The following is a 20,965-nucleotide window of genomic DNA, read 5'->3' as shown; positions in this document are numbered from 1 at the left end:
GGCTGCCCATGCCCCGCACCTCCCCCGCCTCGGTGTCTCCCTCCACCAGTAACCAGGCCACTTCCCTGCTCTGGGTCCACTCCTGGAGAACAGGTAAACCACCCCCCGGGCCCAGATGGTGTAGCGCTAATGCAGCCCCTCAAAGGGTTGGAGCTGAAGGCGCTGCAGTTACCCTCAGTGCCTCCAGGCTTGCCTGAAACACTGTGGGGGAGGCAGTGACTGGGAACAAACGACTTCCAGTTTCTGCACAGCAGAGCTTTCCTGAGCAGGCACTCCCGTTTGATTCTGTCCTGACCTTTATTAAACCTAATGGACGCAACGGATTCATTTCCACCTAATTGGCTCTAGGACTTTCCTCATTAGGGGCTGAGCAGTTGGCAGTTTTACAATCACAGAAATGTAAATTGGCCCCGAGACCACAGAATTACTCCTCTAATTGGACTGAATCGATCAGAAGGGCTGTGTGGCCACCTGTGTTAATGGCGGATCAGAAAGTGTGGTGGCTGCCAGGCCTGTCTGAGTGGGAGCAGGGGTCCTGAGAAGGCCGGAGGAGTACACAGCCTGGAGCCACTCAGGGTGTCAGCCGGCGCGTAGTGGGGCGGGGCGGGGGGGGTGGGGCGCCACACTCCTGCCGAAGGGCCTTTGCACTTGCGGTTTTCTCTTCCTCTGGGAACACTTCCCTAGCGTTGCATAACTTCTTCCCCTCCTCCTTCACAACTGCTAAGATGTCACCATCTCAGTACCCCTTTCCCTGATCATCCCATTTAAAATGACAGCCTCCATGATCACTACACTGGGAATGAAGGGATGGGACGCGTGTGTCCTGCTGAATTCCCAGCACCTAGGACGGCGGTCGATACTCTATTCCTCAACAGGCGATTGTTCAGCCAATGAACACCTCGCTTCCCTTTGATGCCCCGGAACCCAGCACTTAGAACAGATGATTCATCTTTTATTCTATAAGTAAACCAAACACTGAAGGCCGGTCGCATGCAGCAGTGAATGGGACCCAGCCCAGAGCACATGACTTACAGTGAGGGACGGGAGGAGACCCGCAGTAAACCGTAAGCTAATAAGCTAGACGAGTGACGGATAGAGCCACATAGAGCCGGGGTGTGAGAAGATGAGGCTTAGCTTTGGTGGGCGGGACGAAGCGGGGTGGGGCGGGGCGGGGCGGGGCAAAGACAGGCGAGGAGGGGCGGGGCAACAAGGCGGGGTGGGGCTCTCTGAGCTGAGTAAGAGAAGGCTCGGGCTTGAAGAGGGTGGTGCGGGTGGTAAGAGGGTGGGCACTGGGACACACAGGGAGCGGGATGGGGAGCGTTACACACCGTGGGGGAAGTTTGGGATTCTCAGGGTGATGATGAAAGAGCCCCCTCTCTTGGCTTCTGTGTAGCGTGAACAAGAAGGGTGCAGACTGCGGAGGAGCAACTCCAGGTGGGCTTGATACCGACATGGGTCCTCGGACTCTAAATCATCAGACATTGTAAGAGGCCAGATGAGAAATTCAGGCAAGGCTTTGTTAGGACTCGCGCTGTGGCACCAGGGAGTGAAAACCAGCGACAGGTGCCCTTGCTGTTCCGGTAGATAGGGTGACGGTGGGGGTGGATTGATTGGTGGGTGGGGCTGGAGGGATGGCTTAGGTGGTCTGCCCACCCCCTTGGTGATGCTATGTGCAGGGATCATGGGCAGGACCCTGATTTTGCTGCCCCCGCCTCAGAAATGGCAGTTGGGCTGTGGCCTTTTTGTATCTTATTGTTCATAATTTGACCCAACTGAACATGGGTGCAGTTACTTTTAGTTCCTTATAGTTCCTTTGTATTCTTGTCCAGGTGCAGCGTCCCAGGCCCCATCCTGTCTCAAAAGCACACTTTTAGATGAGTGAATTGGAGCGGAAGGAGAAAAGTGCCCAGGGTCACAGCTAGTGGAGGTGGTGGTGGTGGGGTGTGTGAAGAGCCACACGGTGTTGAACAAGCAAATAGGAGACCATGACATTGGGAGTTAAGGAAGAGTGTAAATCCTTGGACTCTCCCGCTGTCCTGAGTCCCTCTCCTGAGCCTTGGATCTGGTCTGGCTTGTGTGTGCTTCCACCACTCCCGAGACTGGGATGTGAAAGAGAATCACAGTGTCTGCCTTGTCTGCTGGTACGTTGATGCTGGGGCCTGGGGCCACCACGCGTGAGGAGGCCCGGCCATGGCAAGGCCACGGGGAGGCACTGTCACTTACGGCCCCAGCTGAACTCCAAGACAGGCGGTGTCCACCTCGGATGTCATGTCCTGCTGGGCTTTTGGATGAGTGCACTCCAGCCACCTTCTGACAGCACCCAGGTGAGAAACCATAAGCTGAGCCCTTCCCAAACTCCTGACCCACCAAATTGTGAGCAAAATAAGAGGGTAATTTTAAGCAGCTAAATTGAGGAATATTTGTTACACGGCAAGAGTAACTGGTACACAGGCTAGCTGTAGCTGGGGACCCATGTCTGTGTGTCCTGTGTTCATTTCCCCAGGTTGACAGGCATAGAAAGAGCTTTATTAGCATGTGCCTGCCCATCTCTGTGTTCTCCTGGGGGAGCCCTGCTAACTCATCCCACTGCCCATACCCTTCACCCCAGGGCCTTGCCACACAGCTGAGCACTCACGGTGCTGGATGGGACACATCACAGCCCAGGAGACTGCAAGCAAATGCCTCTTTGACCCACAGTCTCTAAATATCGGCTCAATGTATATTATATGGGGCTTCCTATGCATATTATATATCAGGGCCAACTGGGTCCCCTCATTTGGAGGTCAAGGTCAGCCTCACTGGGCTCTGATGCATTGACCTCAGCTTTCCTGACTCAGCGGGATCTCAGATGAATTAGCCAAGACCAAGGTGGAGGCATCAAGGTGGGCCCTGGGGGAGGCAAGGAGCTGGTGTCCAGTGGGAGGGGCCCTGCTGCTGCTGCTGCTGCTGCTAAGTCACTCAGTCGTGTCCGACTCTTCACGACCCCATGGACTGCAGCCTACCAGGCTCCTCTGTCCATGGGATTTTCCAGGCAAGAGTACTGGAGTGGGTTGCCATTTCCTTCTCCAGGGAGGGGCCCTGGATCTACTCAAAAGGGAGATGGAGCCTAGAATTCAATCTGAGATTTTCCACTTGAAATAATCAAGTTAAGAGAGAGGGGGCAGTTTGGGGTGGCAGATAATTTAGGTATCGATGTGGGAGAGGGTGCACCAGGGCTTACTTGAAACACAGGAATCAGCCGCTTTCCCTGACCTGACTCCCATGCTGGCATCCCTCAGGGTGGATTATCAGTCCAGCCTCCTTCCTGAGCTTTGGGCAGTGTTCCATTCACTTCCTGCCCTTCTTTGTGTCTTGTGAGGTGGGAGTCTTCTACCCAGGCCCCCGTCTTCCAGGGACACAGCTTTTCTTGGAGGTTGATGCCCAGAGCTGTGAGGCGCTCCCACCAGAACAGAAACTGCTCTAGTCATTTCAAACAGGGGTGCGACACCGGAGGGGTCACCGGTGGACTGGGCTGTGAGGAAGACAATGCTCAGGAGGCAGCCAGCCACCAGTAAAAGAACCGAGCTGTGTGGAGGCTGGGGAGCACAGAGCACAGGCCTCTCCCCAGAAGCCGCTGGAAGCACCGAGGGTCTGTGAGGGCAGGAACTGGAGCCCCAAGGAAGGGGGAGGCATGCGCAGCCCGGCCCTGCCAGAGCATCTCCAGGAGCTGGGCGAGCAGCCTGCAGGGGACCCAGTGGGCACCGCCCCCAGACTGGGGACTAAGAGGACCGAGGGGCCCACCCTGCCCTCTAGTGGCAGTGTGTGGAACTGCTCCAGTGCTTCTGGTCAGCGATGGCCATGGGGACACATTGCTGTGTAATGTTCAACAGTGGCTCCACTGAGAATGGCACCTAGGGAAGGTCACTTGAAATGACTCTGATCTCTGCCCTAAACAGGGGGTCAGGGAGGCACGCCTGTTCATTCTGATCCCCCCAAGGTCTGGGCTTGCCCTTTGCTCCTCTGCAGTCTGCTGTGGTCCGTGGGCTGCTGGGCTTGTAGGGAGACCCTGCCCTAAAACTCAGGACTGGGCAGGAGCCCCCAGGGCGGGTGACAGTGGAGCTGCTGCCCTCGGGCCCACGGGTATCCCGCCGCTGGCTGTTCACAGCACAGGGCAGCCTGCAGGCCGCAGGGCGGGCATCCCTCAGGCCGCTTGCTGGCCCTCCCCACCCCCAGGCCCCGTCTGCTGTGAGGACAGTCTGCTCCTCCTGGGCCGGGAGGAGTCACTGTCCTGGGGTCCTTGATCCCGGCCGCCGGGCTCGCCCCTGGAGGTCCAGCCTCCCTTTCATGTCTCTGCCTGATTTTTTCTTTCTTCTTCTTGCTATTTATAATTTACTTTATCTTGCTGGGATTTTTCTGTTTCCTGGCAAGCTACCTTAAATCTGGTCAATAATAAAACTTTATAAAAATAGAACTACCATATGATCCGGCAATCCCACTCCTGGGCATATATCTGAACAAAACTATAATTAAAAAGATACATTCACACCTGTGTTCATAGCAGCACTATTCATGATAGCCAAGACATGGGAAGAACCTAAATATCCATCGAGAGATGAATGGATAAAGAAGATGTTGCATATATATACAGTGGAATATTACTCAGTCATAAAAAGAATGAAGTAATGCCATTTGCAACAACATGGATGGAACTGGAGATTATTATACTAAGTGAAGTAAATCAGAAAAAGATGAATACCATATAATATCACTTATATGTGGAATCTGGCTTCCCAGGTGGCTCAGTGGTAAAGAATTTGCCTGCCGAGGCAGGAGAGTCAAGAGACTCTAGTTCGATCCCTGGGTCGGGAAGATCCCCTGGAGAAGGAAATGGCAACCCACTCCTGTATTCTTGCCTGGAGAATCCCGTGTACAGAGAAGCATGGTGGGCTACAGTCCATGGGGTGGCAAGAGTCAGACACGACTGAGCACAAACACACATATGTGGAATCTAAAATACAATACAAATAAACATATCGACAAAACAGAAACAGACTCATAGACATAGAGAAAAGACTTAGGGTTGCCAAGAGGGGGGGAGGGGAGAAGGATGGGTTGGGAGTTTGGGATTAGCAGAGGCAAACTATTAACTAAAGACTGGATAAATAACAATGACCTACTGTAGAGCACAAAGAACTATATTCAACGTCCTGGGATAAAGCATAATAGAAAAAATATAAAAAAGAATATATATATCTGTAACTAAAAATGTTAAATATATATATATGCATATATGCACACATCTGGACACTCAACATACCAAAGTATGTGTGATTTATAAAAGTAATATTATATGGTAGCTCAGCTGGAAAAGAATCCACCTGCAATGCAGGAGATCCTGGTTTGATTCCTGGGTCAGGAAGATCCCCTGAAGAAGGGATAGGCTACCCACTCCAGTATTCATGGGTTTCCCTAGTGGCTCAGATGGTAAACAATCTGCCCGCAATGCGGGAGACCTGGGTTCTATCCCAGGGAAGATCCCCTGGAGAAGGGAATGGCAATCCACTCCAATATTCTTGCCTGGAGAATCCCATGGACACAGGAGCTTGGCAGTCCATGGGGTTGCGAAGAGTCAGACAACTGAAGTGACTTAGCACGCACTCACGAGTCACCAAGGAAGCCCAGATGGAGGGTACAGACAGATTTTAATCAGAGGGTCTTAAATTTCTTGTGGGCTTTCCTGGTGGTTCAGATGGTAAAGAAATCCACCTGCAATGCAGGAGACCTGGGTTTGATCCCTGGGTTGGGAAAATCCCCTGGAGGAGGGCTTGGCAACCCACTACAGTATTCTTGCCTGGAGAATCCCCATGGATAGAGGAGCTTGGTGGGCTACAGTCCATGGGATCACAAAGAGTTGGACATGACTGAGTGATTAAGCACAGCATACCATATTACTTTACATAAATGGTAAAAGAATCCATCTGCCAGTGGTAAAAGAATCTGCCTGCTGAGGCAGGAGATGCAGGTTCGATCCCTGGGTGGGGAAGATCCCCTGAAAAAGGAAATGGCAATCCACTCCAGTATTCTTGCCTGGGAAATCCCATGGACAGAGAAGCCTGGAGGGCTACAGTCCATGCGGTCGCAAAAGAGTTGGTCACAACTTAGCAACTAAACAACAACAAAAATAAATATTGTGTATGTATGTCTAGCTCTGTCATCTATAATTGTATCTGCGTGCTGGTCTATCTGTGTCTATATTCAGATCTATATCTGAATGGGATGGAATACCTACACCCATATCTATAGGTACATCCTTATTTACATGTGAGTCCACACTCACCTCCACACTGAATCCATGCCTACACCTACACTTGCCTCACCTCAGCTAGTGAACTGGCTCCTGGTGTCCCACCGGCAGCGCCAACCCCAGCACCTCCCCCACAGCGAGGAGGACCTGCCCAGTGCAGAGCCCAGAGCCCCATTTACACAGTGGAGACCCAGGTCAGGGGCATTGGGGGCCTACCTGTGGTCAAAGCACCAGGGACAGACAGAGCCTGGTGCTGGTCCCCTTTTGCTGGATGCCCCTTCAATATCTCCGAAGGTTCCTACCTTCCTGCAAACATAACCCCTGGCCTCCGCATCCCTTGCCACTGTAACCACCTGCTCGAAGCCGCCCATGTGAGCATCGTCCTGGCCCTCCCCCTGCCGTCTAATGGCCAAACCTGTGGTGGCCACTGTGTGTTCAAGAAGCATGGTGGGTGCAGGGGAGGGTCCACATCTGGACCCCCTCCTGTCTCACCAGCCAGGGCCAGGGGACTCCCCAGCTCTGCCCTCCCCCTGAGCCTGTCAGCACCCCGGGTCCCCCATACAGGCTCAGCTGTCCCCCAGGAGTCCTGGGCAGTTACCCCACTTCTGGGAGCCCCGTTACTTACTGTGGGAGGCACACTGTATGTGGTATGCCTGGGCACTGCTCGTGTTATGTACGGGTCATTCCCTGCCTGTGCCCTCTGTCTCCCCAGCCCTGTGCGGGGTGCCCTCTCTTCCCAGCAGGGTGTCTGGTGTCCATGGTTAGGCACCCTGGCCTCCAGCTCCTGCCTCTCCTCAGAAGATGCCCCCCAACCCCCTGTGGAGGCTCACCTCCTTTCCCGTTCTCTAGGAGGATATTCCCACCAGTCTTCCTGGTGCTCCAGGCACCACTGGACATGGAGACGTGCCCATCTCTCCATCGCCCTCTCCCAGGTGCCCACGTGGCAACACCCAGGGCAGTATCTCCCCCACCCCCCATATCCAGTTCTCATTTGGACAGTTCAGGGGCCTCAGATAGACCCCAACCCTACCTTACATGGCCTGCTTCCTAGATTCAGGTGGTGGCGTCTAGCCTGGCTTCTCTCTCCTCTGGGGTTGCAGGATGCAGTTGTTGCCCTCATCCGGCTCCCAGACACCTGGTGCCTGCTCGCCTGGACCAGGTCCCCCCTGTTTCTCCCTCCCTTGTCAGCTCCCCCAGGCTGGCTTCTGCCTGACCCTGCACTGCCCCTGACTTGAGACACTGCAAAGCGCCCCTGGGGTCCCTGCCCTCGTATTCCTCCTCCTGCCTCTCATGGCCCACAACCCCTGGTTGGGCCCACCTGACTTGCTTGGCAAGTCGACCCCGGCTGCCCTTAGCTGCCAGCTGAGTTTGGTTTGGAAGGAGACAGGAAGTGAAAGGTCGTGGGGGTGCTTCTCCTCTGCCCAGCCCTGCATGCATGCCTTTCGTCTCCAATGGTGGCTCATCCTTCCCAGGGTGGGGTCCCTCTGCCCAGGTGCCTGTCCGCTGAGCATTGTGTTCCCCGCACCCAGTTCGAGTGTCAGGGGGCAGCAGCTGGGCTCCCCCATCCTGCAGGACCACTGCAGCTTCCTCGGGACTCTGACTCTGCTCCCTGAGCTGACATCATCTAACTCCGGAAGGATTGGAATCCAATGCAGAGAAGGAGGAATAGACCAAATACGGAGAACTGGCACTTCCTGCCAGGTTCAAGAATCATTTGCAAAGGTTTGGTCTTTAATGATGAAACCAGTTGGGAAAAGTCAGCATATTGAAGACTACCAGATTAATCCTCTGATTCCATTTTAACATGTATAATTGAGGGTTGATTCTAAATTCGTGGTTTAAAATTGGACCTTGTCAGAGAATTTAAAACATTTGCACACAATCCTGAAATGCTTCAGAGAATTTGAGATGTGGTATAAGTTTGATATACTAGGCACAGGAGAATTTTGTAAGCACTGAGGGGAGCTTCTGCAGGGATATCAGGTCTTCGAAGTTCTTAAAGAGAAAAGAAAATATGCCACATTTATAAGTGTCATTTTAAAAGGTTCAAGGGAATTTCACTAGGCAGAAATGGAACTGATTATTGTTTAATAGTGTTTAATATATTCAATCTGAGTTAGTCAAGCATTAATCAAAGAAAAGGGGAAGTTGAGTGTTCTTTTATTATATTTATAACCATAAAAATATGATCTCTAGGTTTCACTTTAAAACCTTAAAACAGGTTTGGAAAAGTGTAACTTCAATAAACTGTATATAAAATTTTAAAAATAAATCTTATATAATCTTTCCTGTGAATAAAGTCTCCGCAGACAAATAAAAACCCAAGTGAAACCCCAGAAACAAAACATAAAAACCCAAGGACCCCAAATCAATCAAAGCTTATCCCCACCTCAGCACAGCCTGGCCGCAGGAGACCCCGAGGCCTGGCCCCTGGCCCCTTCCCCTCTGTCCGTGTTTATGGAGTGGGCTCAGTAATGTGCCAGGCCCTGTGCAGAGCAAGCAGCATGTGAGCCTGGCTGGCTCACGGCCCCCAGAGTGGCAGCCGGGGGTGCGGAGTGGGCAGCTGGTTCTCAAAGTGGGTTCCAGTGGAGTGAGTGGACCCTGGGAATTTGTTGGAAATGGAGATTCCTGGGCTCCACCCTGCCATACTGAATCCACATCTCTGGGATGGAGTGCAGTGATCTATTTGTATGGCGCCTCTAGGTGATTCTGATGCTGCTGGAGTCTGAGATCCAGGCTGAGGGACCTGCCGCTTCCTCGTAATGGGTCTCCCAGTCCCTCCCAGTCTGCCTGCGAACCTGCTCTGCTCTGCACTCTGAGTGGTGGAGCGACTGTCACAGCATCCTGGGGCCTCGGTGAGACCAGCTGGAACCTGGGACCCTTTGCTGCAGTGCTTGTACCTGGACAAAGGTCTCCTTGGGCAACAAAACACAAAGAAACTCTAAGGGACTAAAAATAACTGTGAGCATGCGCAGTTGGGGCAAATTCTGGACAAAAGATACAAAAAGCCTAAAACCCAACGGCCACTTCTGAAGAGCCGGGAGCAAAAGCAGGGTACTGTGCATGCACCCCTGCACACAGCACCATCTATGGGGTGGACAGACCACCTAAGCCACTCCTCCAGCCTGAACCCTTGGACACACCCCTACCCTCACCGCATATAGGGAACCAGCTCAGCTCGCCCCCACCTCGGGGAGCAGGCTAGGGAAACTGTTGCTTGTTTTCACTGCCTTCTGTAGCCACTGAAGCCCCAATAAAGTTTTGCCTAAATTTTTTGTTTGGCCTCTGATTAATTTTTATTGATTAGGGAGGCAGAGAACCCTGGTTGGATCATCAGGACGCAGCATCACAGCTAATGATGAATCTTATCACAAATAATGTCCTAAAAATTGGAACTCAGTGCCCATGCTGGCTTCCTCTTATTTAAATCAGAAACAGCTCTGAACCTCAGGCTTGGTTGCTGGTGGGTGAGCGACTCATGGCCGGCCTACCCACTGCTGCAGGACTTGGTCAGTTCACTGGCTGTCCCCAAACCCTGAGTCTTGGCCTCTTTGAAGAGGGGCAGGAGGGCACGGGAGTGAGGTCAGAGGTGGCAGTGTGGGTTCACATGCCTGTCAGGCTCTGGCTATCCTGGCCCTGGCAGCCTTGCTCCCACACAGCCAGAGCCCGTGGGCCGACTGTCACTTACAGACCATGGGAGCTGCCCTGCTTCACAGTTTGGATCCATGACCAAGCTCATTCAGCTTCCCTTAAGAGGGGGCATCACCAACCGGGGTCATCCGTAGCTCTCCAAGTTACTCTGCCCTTGGATGGGGCAACCCTGATAATTAAGACTAGTTGGAGGATTCTTGGGCAAGTGTGACCAGAGGGGACTTCCCTGGTGGTCCAGTGGTTAAGACTCCATGCTTCCACTGAAGGGGCATGGGTTTGATCCCTGATCAGGGAACTAAGATCCCACATACCTTGGAGCACCTAAGCCTGTGTACCACAACTAGAGAGCCCGTATGCCTCCAACGACTGAGCCCACGTGCTACATCTACTGAAACCCATGAGCCCTAGAGCCAGTGCTCCGCACCAAGAGAAGCCACTACAATGAGAAGCCTGCGTACTGCAACTAGAGAGTGGCCCCACTCACTGCAGCTAGAGATAGCCCGCTCACAGCAACAAAGACCCAGCACAGCCGAAAATACATTTAAAAAGAAGTTGTTGGCATCTTGCCTGCTGTTCTGTCCACGTTGACCAGTCACTGCATCAGATTAGGGTTGACAACAGATACCAGAAGCTGGGAGAGGCAGGAGGGATCCTCCCCAGCAACCCCCAGCCATGCTGGGTCTTCGGACTGGTCTGTGGGTTTAAGTCTCCCAGTGATGGTGCTCTGTCAAGGCTAATAGATCCTGTGTCAAATGTTTTGATTAGGGAGCTCCAGTGTTGCCACTGGGTAGAGACAGCTAACCACTGGTTAGTTAGCCTTGAGCTAGTGTGAGTCTGCTTTCCAGCCCTGGGTACACCTGGCTAAGCTGCTTCCCCATCCTGGGCCTCTGTGCACCCTGGTAGAGCAGGGACACTGGACTGCAGTTGCAACAGGAAAGGAAGGAGTATTAGTATCCTGCTAATGCAGGAGTGAGGCAAGGACTTGGTGGCCCATGATCAGGGGCTGAGGGTTCAAACCCACACTCTCCTGGAAGCAGGGTCCTGTGGCACCCCAGGTCCACAGACCTTGAAAGCCCTGCCCATCCCTCTCTGGATGGGCTGTGTCACATCATGTCAACCATGCTGTGATGGTCCCACTGAGCTGAGAATGGAGCCCAGAGTACCAGCCTTCAACAGGGCATTGGCTCAGAACACAATCCCATTTTACCTAGGAGTACACTGAACCAAGGAGGTGAAAGACCAACACACTGAAAACTACAAGACAGCAATGAAAGAAACTGAAGAAGACACTAATAAATGGAAAAGTATCCTTGCTCATGGATTGGAAAAATGTTGCTAAAATGACCATACTACCCACAGCTATCCATAGATTCTGTGCATCCCTATCAAAATGCCAATGATATTTTCCCTCAGAAACAGAACAGATAATTCCTCTAATTTCTGTGGAATCACAAAAGACTCCAAAGCAATCTTGAGAAAGAAGAACAAAGCCGGAGGCATCACATGCCTTGATTTCAAACTATATTACAAAGCTACGATAATCAAAACATATGGCATTGGCATAAAAACAGACACATGCAGGGATCAATGGGACAGAATAGAGAGCCCAGAAATAAACCCAGGCACACATTGCCAGTGAATTTATGACCAAGGAGCCAAGAATATCTAACAGGGAAAAGATAGCCTCAATAAATTGTGCTGGACAGTCCAGGGAAAACTGAACAGCTATACACAAAACAGTAAGCTGAACCACTATCTTACACTATCATGCACAAAAGTTAACTCAAAATGAACTAAAGATTTGAGCATAAGACCTGGAACCATAACATTCCTAGAAGACACAGACGTAGAGGCCTGTCTTGTGTACACAGCAGGGGAAGGAAGGAGTGGGACGAATGGAGAGAGTAGCCTTGATGCATACTGCTGCTGCTGCTAAGTCGCTTCAGTGGTGTCCGACTCTGTGCGATCCCAGAAATGGCAGCCCACCAGGCTCCCCCATCCCTGGGATTCTCCAGGCAAGAACACTGGAGTGGGTTGCCATTTCCTTCTCCAACCCATACTACCGTGTGTGAAATAGAGAGCCAGTGAGAAGTTACTGTGTAGTACAGGGAGTTCAGCTCAGTGCTCTATGACGACCTTGGGGGTGAATTGGCAGGGAGGGAGGTCCAAGAGGGTGGAGTTATATGGCTGATTCGCACTGTTGTATGGCAGAAACCAACACAACATTCTAAAGCAATTATCCTCCAATTAATAAACAAAAATAAAGTGAACTCGGAAAGAAAATAACTAGAAGAAAACATCCTGCCTGGAGTCTTCTCTACACACTGGCCCCCTGCAGAAGCCATGGGGGCTTCCGATGCCCACAGTGCCCATGCGCACTCTGCCTTTCACCTCCACCAAGACAAGCCCACGACCTTGTCTCTTCGCCACTGATGGACAAACTCCCAGTGCACAGGACCAGCTCTTAGTTTCCAAGCTCCCCACCAGCCCTGACTTCAGTGCAAAGCAACAGAATGAGTGGCTTGAGAAATAAAGTAAGATCTGAAATACAGTCTATCATTACCACATTCATAACGCTTCCCAGTCCCTTTGCCACAGAGGTTTCTTACATTGACCTAAGTTTGGGGGCTTTTACCTCCTCCTGACCTGTAACAAGCAGCTCACAGACCAGCCAGGCACAACTTTTGACAGGTCTGCTGGGCACACCATCCCCGTGAGTGGCCCCAGCGGCTGAGTGACACTTACCCTCATGCCCAGCTCTATGTTCTCCCCACCGTACACCTCCATGCCTGGGTCCAGCAGACCAATGTCCCCGAAGTACTCCCGGTCCACAACGAAGGAGCAGCCGATCATGGCCGGGGTCCTGGGGAGAAGCAGACAGGGACCGAGCAGGCCATCAGTGTGCGGCGCAGACCCCAGCAGCCTGGGGGGGGCCGCCACCCTCTTTCCAAGTCCTCACACGTCATCCCTGAGCTCCTTGTCTTCACCTGGTCACTGTGCCCAGGGCTTGCCTCAGGCTTGTCTTTGCACCCATCAGAGATGACAAAAAAACCAACATTCCATTCAGACAACTTAGTGTAGATTTTAAAAATTTAAAAATCTGATTACCCAGTGAGTTATTTAGTTGCCCTGATCATAATCTCCCAAGCTTCAGTCACTTACCTACCTCCTTCATTATTTTATCTGTGTATCAGGAATCAGGGCCACAACTGGCAGTCACACAGCTTGTGCACTGCTCAACTCTATGCTGCTGCTGCTGCTGCTGCTGCTAAGTCGCTTCAGTCGTGTCCAACTCTGTGCAGTCCCATAGATGGCAGCCCACCAGGCTCCCCCGTCCCTGGGATTCTCCAGGCAAGAACACTGGAGTGGGTTGCCATTTCCTTCTCCAATGAATGAAAGTGAAAAGTGAAAGTGAAGTCGCTCAGTCATGTCCGACTCTTAGCGACCCCACGGACTGCAGCCTACCAGGCTCCTCCGTCCATGGGATTTTCCAGGCAAGAGTACTAGAGTGGGGTGCCATTGCCTTCTCCGACCAGCTGTACTATATTCCTGTAATAATTCTATTTACATCTACACATTTTTAAAATGTGAGTAAATCTTGCCTTGCCCCAAGCAATTGTATCTGTAAAATCACGTGTCAATGTGCTAGTTATATTTTCTTCTAAGATGTATTAGCAATTTATCAGTGTTGAGACCTCCACTGGACTCATGGAGCAGTGGTGATCAAAGCAGGTCATGAACGGACGGAGTGGCAGAGAAAAGTGGGCGGTATCACTGTGAATGGACCTGCACACTCGCTGACTCATTCATTCATTTCTGATACACTCACATCATAAACTCAGTGTATACTGAGAACCTATTAGTTGGAGGAGAAAAAAAAATAAAGGAAAAATATCTTTCTAGCAATAGGCACAATCTCTGTTTTGTGAGAAAGCAGGACCTTCCAAGCTTTTTTAAAAAATTTATTTACTTTTATTAATGCCTGTACTGGGTCTTCGTTGCTGCACAGGCTTTTTCTCTAGTGGCAGAGAGCAGGGGCCACTCTCTAGTTGCGGTGCGTGGGCTTCTCACTGGGATGGCTTCTCTTGTTGCAGAGCACAGGCAGTAGGGTGTGCACACTTCAGTGGTTGTGGCTCCCGGCCCAGGCTCAGTAGCTGTGCAGGCTTAGTTGCTCCGAGGAATGTGGGATCTTCCCGAATCAGGGATTGAACCCATGTCTCCTGCATTTGCAGGCAGATTAGTTACCACCGAGTCACCAGGGAAGTCCCCTTCCAAGCTTTGGATGGAAGAATTTGCTTCAAAACAAAGACAACCACCTTGTAGCCTAAGGGCTCAGTTTCTTCCAAGCTCTTAGAGGACTAGCAAAGGCTCCCCCATTGTCCCCGAAGGCCCCCCAAGACCCCCGAAAGACAGGGTTGTGGCTGCCCTCTCCTCTGCTTCCACTTGTGCCCACCCACTGCTCTTACAGGTATGAAATCTCTCTTCACTGAAAACAACACAAAAGTTGTTCTTAATCACAGTTTAAAAGAAGCATTTCTGGTCCCAGTGACTGGGACACCAGAAGCAAGTGCCCATGAGTTGTCCAAGAATAACAGAGGCATTAAAAGGCAATTATCCTTTTATTTGTGTAAAGATCCAATTTGTTTTGTCATGACATTTGGGCCACAAATCTAATAGTAACAAAATTTTAATGTCATCTGTGACGCGTAGCAAGCGTTTAACTAGTTAATTTATAGTTCACCGACGACGACAGCTATTTCTTTCATTTTCTTAACGACAACACAAAAATCTCAGGGTGATCTCTCATGAATTGAACTGCCAAGTCCCTGCCAAGTCTATTACAGCTGTAATGATTTTTTTATTATTGCTCCAAGTTCCAAAATAAACTTCACCTCACAAGGCGACGGTAGCAGAGTCAGCTGGCTCTGAATTTATTTGCATGAGAAATTCTTGCTGTGATTACAGAAAACGGTGAAGGCCGAGGGTTCTCGGGTTTGGTGGAGGAGGAACTTGGTCACCCTGGGGAGCATCCTTACATCTGGGCTGATGTGCTGCCCGCCTGGATACAGCCTCTCCATGAGGATGCTCTCCTGGACTCCTGCCTTGCAGAGGCCACAGACATGCAGACACACACAGGTGCACAGACACACATGCCACACACATGCATGGACAAGCAGACACACGCAACAGACACATGGATACATGGACACATGGAGACACACGCAACACACACATGCATGGACAAGCACACACATGCAACAGACACACGGATACATGGACACATGGAGACACACACGCAACACACATACCCCATAAGGACAGACACACACAATAAACAGATGTACAGATATACAGACACACACAATACACACACATAGTCCCACGAATGTACTCACAAACATACACACCCAAATGCACACAGATACATATAGACACACATAACATGCACACAGACAATACACAGAGAAACACACGTGTGCACACACATAAACACAGATACACACCTGCAGCAAACACACAGAGATACATGCAGCACATGCATACACAGAGATACACACAGACACACATCTAGGCATCACACACAGGCACACATCCCCAGGTCCATGAAGCCTTGGAGTTCTATATGAATAGGAGCTGATAAAATGAAGATCACAAATGGGCTCTTCAGCTTTTGGGAGAGTGACAAGGGACAAGAGAGGCACCTGCTCTCGATGCCTTGAAGAAGAACACGGGCTCACAGGCAGGGCACTGCCAGGTGATCAGCATAACACAGGGCAGGACAGCCGACCGGGTGTAGGGGCCGCATGCGCTGGTGACAAGGTGGTGGAGAAACTGGTGTGCATTGGCTCAACCCTCCTGGAAAAGTCTGAAGCTATGAACAGAGAGCCAGCAGTGCTTGTGCAGTGATGCAGTGCTGACCCAGCTCATTGCACACCAGCTGTGTGCCCTTGGGCAAGCTGGTCAGCTTCTCTGTGCTCAGCTTCCCTGCCAGTAACACGAGAGGCAGAATGGTGCCTCCTCCAAAGGCAGCTGTGCAGATGAAAACTATATGGAGGAGGGTCTGGAGCCTGGGAACCATTTACTGTTACTATTTTACCCCCTAATTCCGTGGCTGGCATTTATCCTAGGAGACTGATCCGAAAGCTATTTGCACAAAGCTGTGCACTGCAGCGTGAGTTATAGTGGCAAAAGGGAAATCAACTTAGAGTTCATCAGTGTAGATGGTCGAATGAGTTTCGAGCCGTTCTTTTGACGGATTGTTACCTACCCAGCAGGCGAGGTGCTTATCAAGACCACCCAGTGCCATAAGAAGTGATGCTTGGGAGAAGGTAAGCGACAAGTCAGCAAGGAAAATGTCACCAACCTACCACTGTGACCAGAGAAGCAATTATGTGTGAGTGTGCCTGTATGCACAGGCTTCCCCTGTGGCTCAGTGGTAAAGAATCCGTCTGCCATGAAGGAGACACAGGAGATGAAGTTTCGATCCCTGGGTTGGGGTGATCCCCTGGAGGAGGAAATGGCAACCCACTCCAGTATTCTTGCCTGGAGACTCCCATGGACAGAGGAGCCTGGTGGGCTACAGTCTGTGGGGTCACAAAGAGTCAGACATGCCTGAAGCAACTGAGCATGCATGCATGCACGTCTATAACGCATGCACAGATCTATATGTGGTCTTGTGTGGGTGCGTCTGTGTGTGTGGATCTATGTGTGGTCTTGTGTGGGTGTGTGTCTGTGTGTGCGAATCTATGTGTGGTCTTGTGTGTGTGTGTCTGTGTGTGCGAATCTATGTGTGGTTTTTTGTGTGTGAGCATGTACACGTGTCTGTGTGCTTGCATTTGTGTCTTCGTGCATCTCTATGCATGAGTGTGCATCTGTGTGTGAGTACAGGTGTGACTTGGACCCTCATTCCATGTTCCCCTGCTTGTGGAGGGGAGCAGGTGCTGGGTGTGGGCCCCTCCGCCGACCCCACAACATCCCCTCTTTTCCTCTGGGTTCATCTGGCCCCACTGGAAGCCGGCTTACACCCATGGTCTCTCTGCATCCACAAGACACACTGGCATGAATCTGGACTGCCCCAGGGACAGGGGTGCAAACCCATATGTGGGCTCTGTGGCCCCAGGAAGATGCAAGCCAGATGAGCCTACGGGCTGCAGCTGCCCTCCTGGAGGCGGGCGGGGAGGGGCCCACACAACGCAGCCAATGCCCCACATCTGTGCTCTGCTAGCAGCTCAGAGCCACACGGAGACAAACACGCCACTGGTCATGGGTCCCGTTTTGACCTCATTCAGAATTCAGGAAATAGCTCCATTTCAATGATACAGTTCATGCGGGCAGCCACCTCCAGCACACAGGACCCCTGGGGCCACGAGGGCCTCCCAGCCCCTCACTGCCCTCTCTTTCTCCATCTGTCAAGGCTGAGATACTTCTCTGCAGAAATCCAAGCCTTCTTTTGACCCCTTTCTTCCTTGAGCTTCCAGGATAATGACTGGCAGAGAAATTTCCTTAGGTAAATTTTCACACACCAGCCTCTCCCAGGCCAACTTCCTCAGAGCAGGTGTGGGAGCTGTGTCCTTCGGGAGAAGGGCATCGGTTCCCCGCCCCAGGTCCGAGGGAGACCAGAAACCCCAGAGCAGTTCTCAGGAAAGACCCTTTCAGGCCCACAGACTGGCCCCAGGGATGCAGGTTCCCAGCCTGGGGTCAGGTTTCATGACGCGGTAAGGGGCAACATCACAAGGTTTGCCAGGAGCCTTTGCTGCAGGAGTTAGGGTACCAGGGCTTCTTCTCATGGGTCTGCCGCTGAGGGGAGGTTGTGGGAAGACCCCTTCCCTGAGAAGCTGGAGAGGAGGGCCATCCTCTGGATAATGACCTTGAAAGCAAAGACCTCAAGGCTGCCCTTGGAGTCTTGTCACTCCAGACTCTCCAGCCCAAAGGGCGTGTGAAGCAGGCTGTTGGGAGCAGTGGGGACTGTGACACTGTCCCCCTCCCCCACCCCGAGAGCTCAGTAACAACTCAGCTCCAGTGGATCATCACCAGCTAGGAATGGGGACCTGGGTTTTTCCAGAATCTTCTACTTTTCAAAGAGTAGATACCAATTTCGTGTGAAATCTCTTAAGTATAAACATTGGTTCCAAGTTTGAGACATATATGACAAATCAGGTGACATACTGAGATTCAAGTGGCTTCCCTAGAACTTGAAGGACAAGGTCACACCACTCTAGGCTCCCTGGGCACTGTGCATACTAAGAGTGGGAGATTCAGAACGCCTTGTTCTCCCCACAAGAAGAATGGCTGGGCGTCTGGGAGCTGTCTGCAGCATCACTAGGAGGGCAGTGAGTCCCAGCATGGAGCCTGCTGAGGGCCAGCAGGGTCTGGGGAGAGGCTGGTTGGCTTCCTCTCCAATTTTCAGGAAGCCTTGGCTGGGTGTGGTTAAAGCGACTGCATGGGCCAGCTGGCCACCAGCCCTGAAGGTGGCCTTGAGAGGCCCCTGTCAGGGCTCTACTTCCCCAGTGGGCTGCACTCATGCACATGGAGGATACAACTTGGGGACTAGCTGTGACAATGGCACCATGTGGACCTGAGGAATGTTTGTGATTGTCACACGCATTATTGGATGTGAACGGCCCTCAGGGTCTCATCTCAACATGGCTGTGTGTCGGCTCTGTCCCCGTGGGGTCACCCTGCTGGGAGATGCCCAGTGAGGCTTGGGATCTCCCAACCTTGGAGCAGGGCTCTGCAGAGGGCCCTCTTCTGGACACCGGCATGTTCATTTCTTGCAGCTGTGAAACAAATACCACGTGAACTGGGGCTTCAGACAAGAGATATTTTTCCTCTGCTAGCTCTGAAGGCCAGAAGTCTAAAGTCAAGGTGTGGGCAGGGCCATACTCCCTCTGAAGCTCCTGAGGAGGACCCTCCCTGCCTCTTCCAATGTCCTTGGCTTGTGGCTGCATCCCTCCCATCTCTGACTCCGGAGTGGCATGGTCTTTCCTCTTCTGTGTGTTTCTTACAAGGACACTTTCAGCAGCATTCAGGACCCAGCTGGGTCATCCACAGTAATCTCCCCGTCACAACATTCTAATTACATCTGCAAAGACCCTTTTCCCAGTGAGGTTGAATTCATGGGTTCTGGGTGGTCAGGACATAGACATGGCTGTCTGCTGTGCCCAGCCTTCCATCTCGGCCTTCTTATAAACCCTGTAGTATCTTCTCGGGAGACCATCTCTCTCCTTGAATGTACTCCCTGTGGGATGGTGAGTCTCCAGAACTTCCCTTCAGTGAAGGTCAACGGGTCCTTGGAGGGCCCTTCTCCCATCCACTTCCAGGAAAGATAGGGGCAGGGGTTTGTGACTCTGGAGACTGTCCTGGGGGCTGACGGTGTGTGCTATTCTGTGTCTGATGTTTTTGCCACACTTTGAGTTTCGTCCTCATTGTTAAGGGCATCACCATACGACCCTTTGTAGTTCTGAGAAGCATCACACTTCGTTTACCTGTTCACATGTTGATAGACATTTGGGTTCGATTCAGGACTGTTGTGAAAAAAGCTGCTGCTATGAACATTCGCATCTTTGTGTAGACATATGTTTTCATTTCTTTTGGGCAAATACCTGGGGTGGAACGGCTGGTCACGTAGGAAGTGTTTTTACCTCTAGGAGAAACTGCCAGGTTTCCAAAGCGGTCTTGCTAATGTCTGCTCCCACCGGCCACGCTGAGAGTTGTGACTGGTCCGTGTTGCCATTGGTTTATCTGACCGACATTGTGTCTTATTTCCCTTGTGACTGCAGTGGGCGGCTTCCCATGCGTGTGTTAGTGCTTTGTCTGCCTCCTTGCGTATAGCATTTGTTCAAGGTCTTTGCCTGTTTTTTTATTTCGGGTTTTGGGATTAGGGCTTTCTAATTCTTTCCAGGTGGTATTAATAAGGAGCAAAGTTTAAGACAACTTGCAGTCTGGCCAGAGCATTCTTTCTTCAGCTTGAGCATCCAGGCTGCTCTGAGACTTAATTTCTTGCTGGACAGCTCTTTGCTAATGGAGGGTAGGTGCCCAAAAGCCCCTCTAAGACCCTCCTAGGGGAAGAAACAACTTGTAAATGTGCCATGATGGACAGTTCTGGTCACTCATGGGCAGAATGGCCTGTTTCAGCAGGGACACACCAGATTGGAGAGATGAGGCAGGAGAGGTCCCTGCCTGAGGCCTTGAAATCCCAAACCTCTGTGGGGAGAACTGGCCAAGGCTCCAGGGGATCAACAGACCCTGGAGATGAACATTCACTCCAAGAAAAATACCTCCAGCCTGTTGGGCCCCCGGGAGAAAGTGGCAGCCCCAGTTGATTTTGAAGCATAGATTTCCCAGGGCTTCAACAGACCAGGGAAAAGAAGGGAGGGGCTGAAAACTGCAGAAGGTCAGTGAGTGATGGAAATGAACGAAGCAAGCCAGGTGCAAGAAGAGTGACCGTGCAAATCTGAAGGCAGAGCAACACAGAGACATTAGGGAGTGGTGGGGACGGCAGCAAATTGGAGACCTCAGCCCTGTTTAGACAGGGGGTCACTTCTCAGCTCCAGTGACTGGCTGCCCTGTGAGAACGTGCACCTTCTCATCTTAATAAAGATGCATTTTTAACATGGGAAAAACTCTACGTTTTCAGGTATGGGAACCAATTCAAAATAAAATAAGTGCTTTGGAGGACGTTCTCTATAGCACACCCACCATCCTGGGTCTGCCGGTTTCTTTGTCCTCTGCTGCTTTATGACTCTCGTGGTGTTGCCTCTGTCTGTCTGTCTCTCCCTCGTTCTGTCTGGGCCTCTGTCTCCTTCTCACTCCCTCTCTGCACCCCTATTCCTTTCTGCTCCCTGGCACCTTCCTCGTTTTGTTTCTTAGTGTGCACCCTCCCCTGAATCTCTGTCTTCCTCTGCTCATCCTGAAGTAGGCAACAAATGGGCCCCAGGTTAGACATTTACAATGGGTTTCCTATTTGCATTTCAGGGAGCAGGAAGAACAGGGGCTTCAGGCTGGATTCCTGAGACCAAGAAATAGGTGGGC

General features: G+C 51.5%; 1 protein-coding gene across 1 annotated transcript in view; it reads right to left on the bottom strand.

The window, feature by feature from the left end:
- Positions 1 to 20,965, bottom strand: part of GALNT9 (polypeptide N-acetylgalactosaminyltransferase 9) — a 118,659-nt gene that overhangs the window by 31,990 nt on the left and 65,704 nt on the right. The window contains exon 6 of the mRNA XM_019977127.2: positions 12,680 to 12,797. Within this exon, the coding sequence (XP_019832686.1) occupies positions 12,680 to 12,797 (118 nt within the window). The remainder of the gene's footprint in view (positions 1 to 12,679; positions 12,798 to 20,965) is intronic.

This window comes from Bos indicus, chromosome 17, assembly GCF_029378745.1.
Source record: "Bos indicus isolate NIAB-ARS_2022 breed Sahiwal x Tharparkar chromosome 17, NIAB-ARS_B.indTharparkar_mat_pri_1.0, whole genome shotgun sequence".
Lineage (NCBI taxonomy): Eukaryota > Metazoa > Chordata > Mammalia > Artiodactyla > Bovidae > Bos > Bos indicus.
The sequence above is the reverse complement of the archived record's forward strand: the minus strand, read 5'-3'. Positions and strand labels throughout refer to the sequence as shown.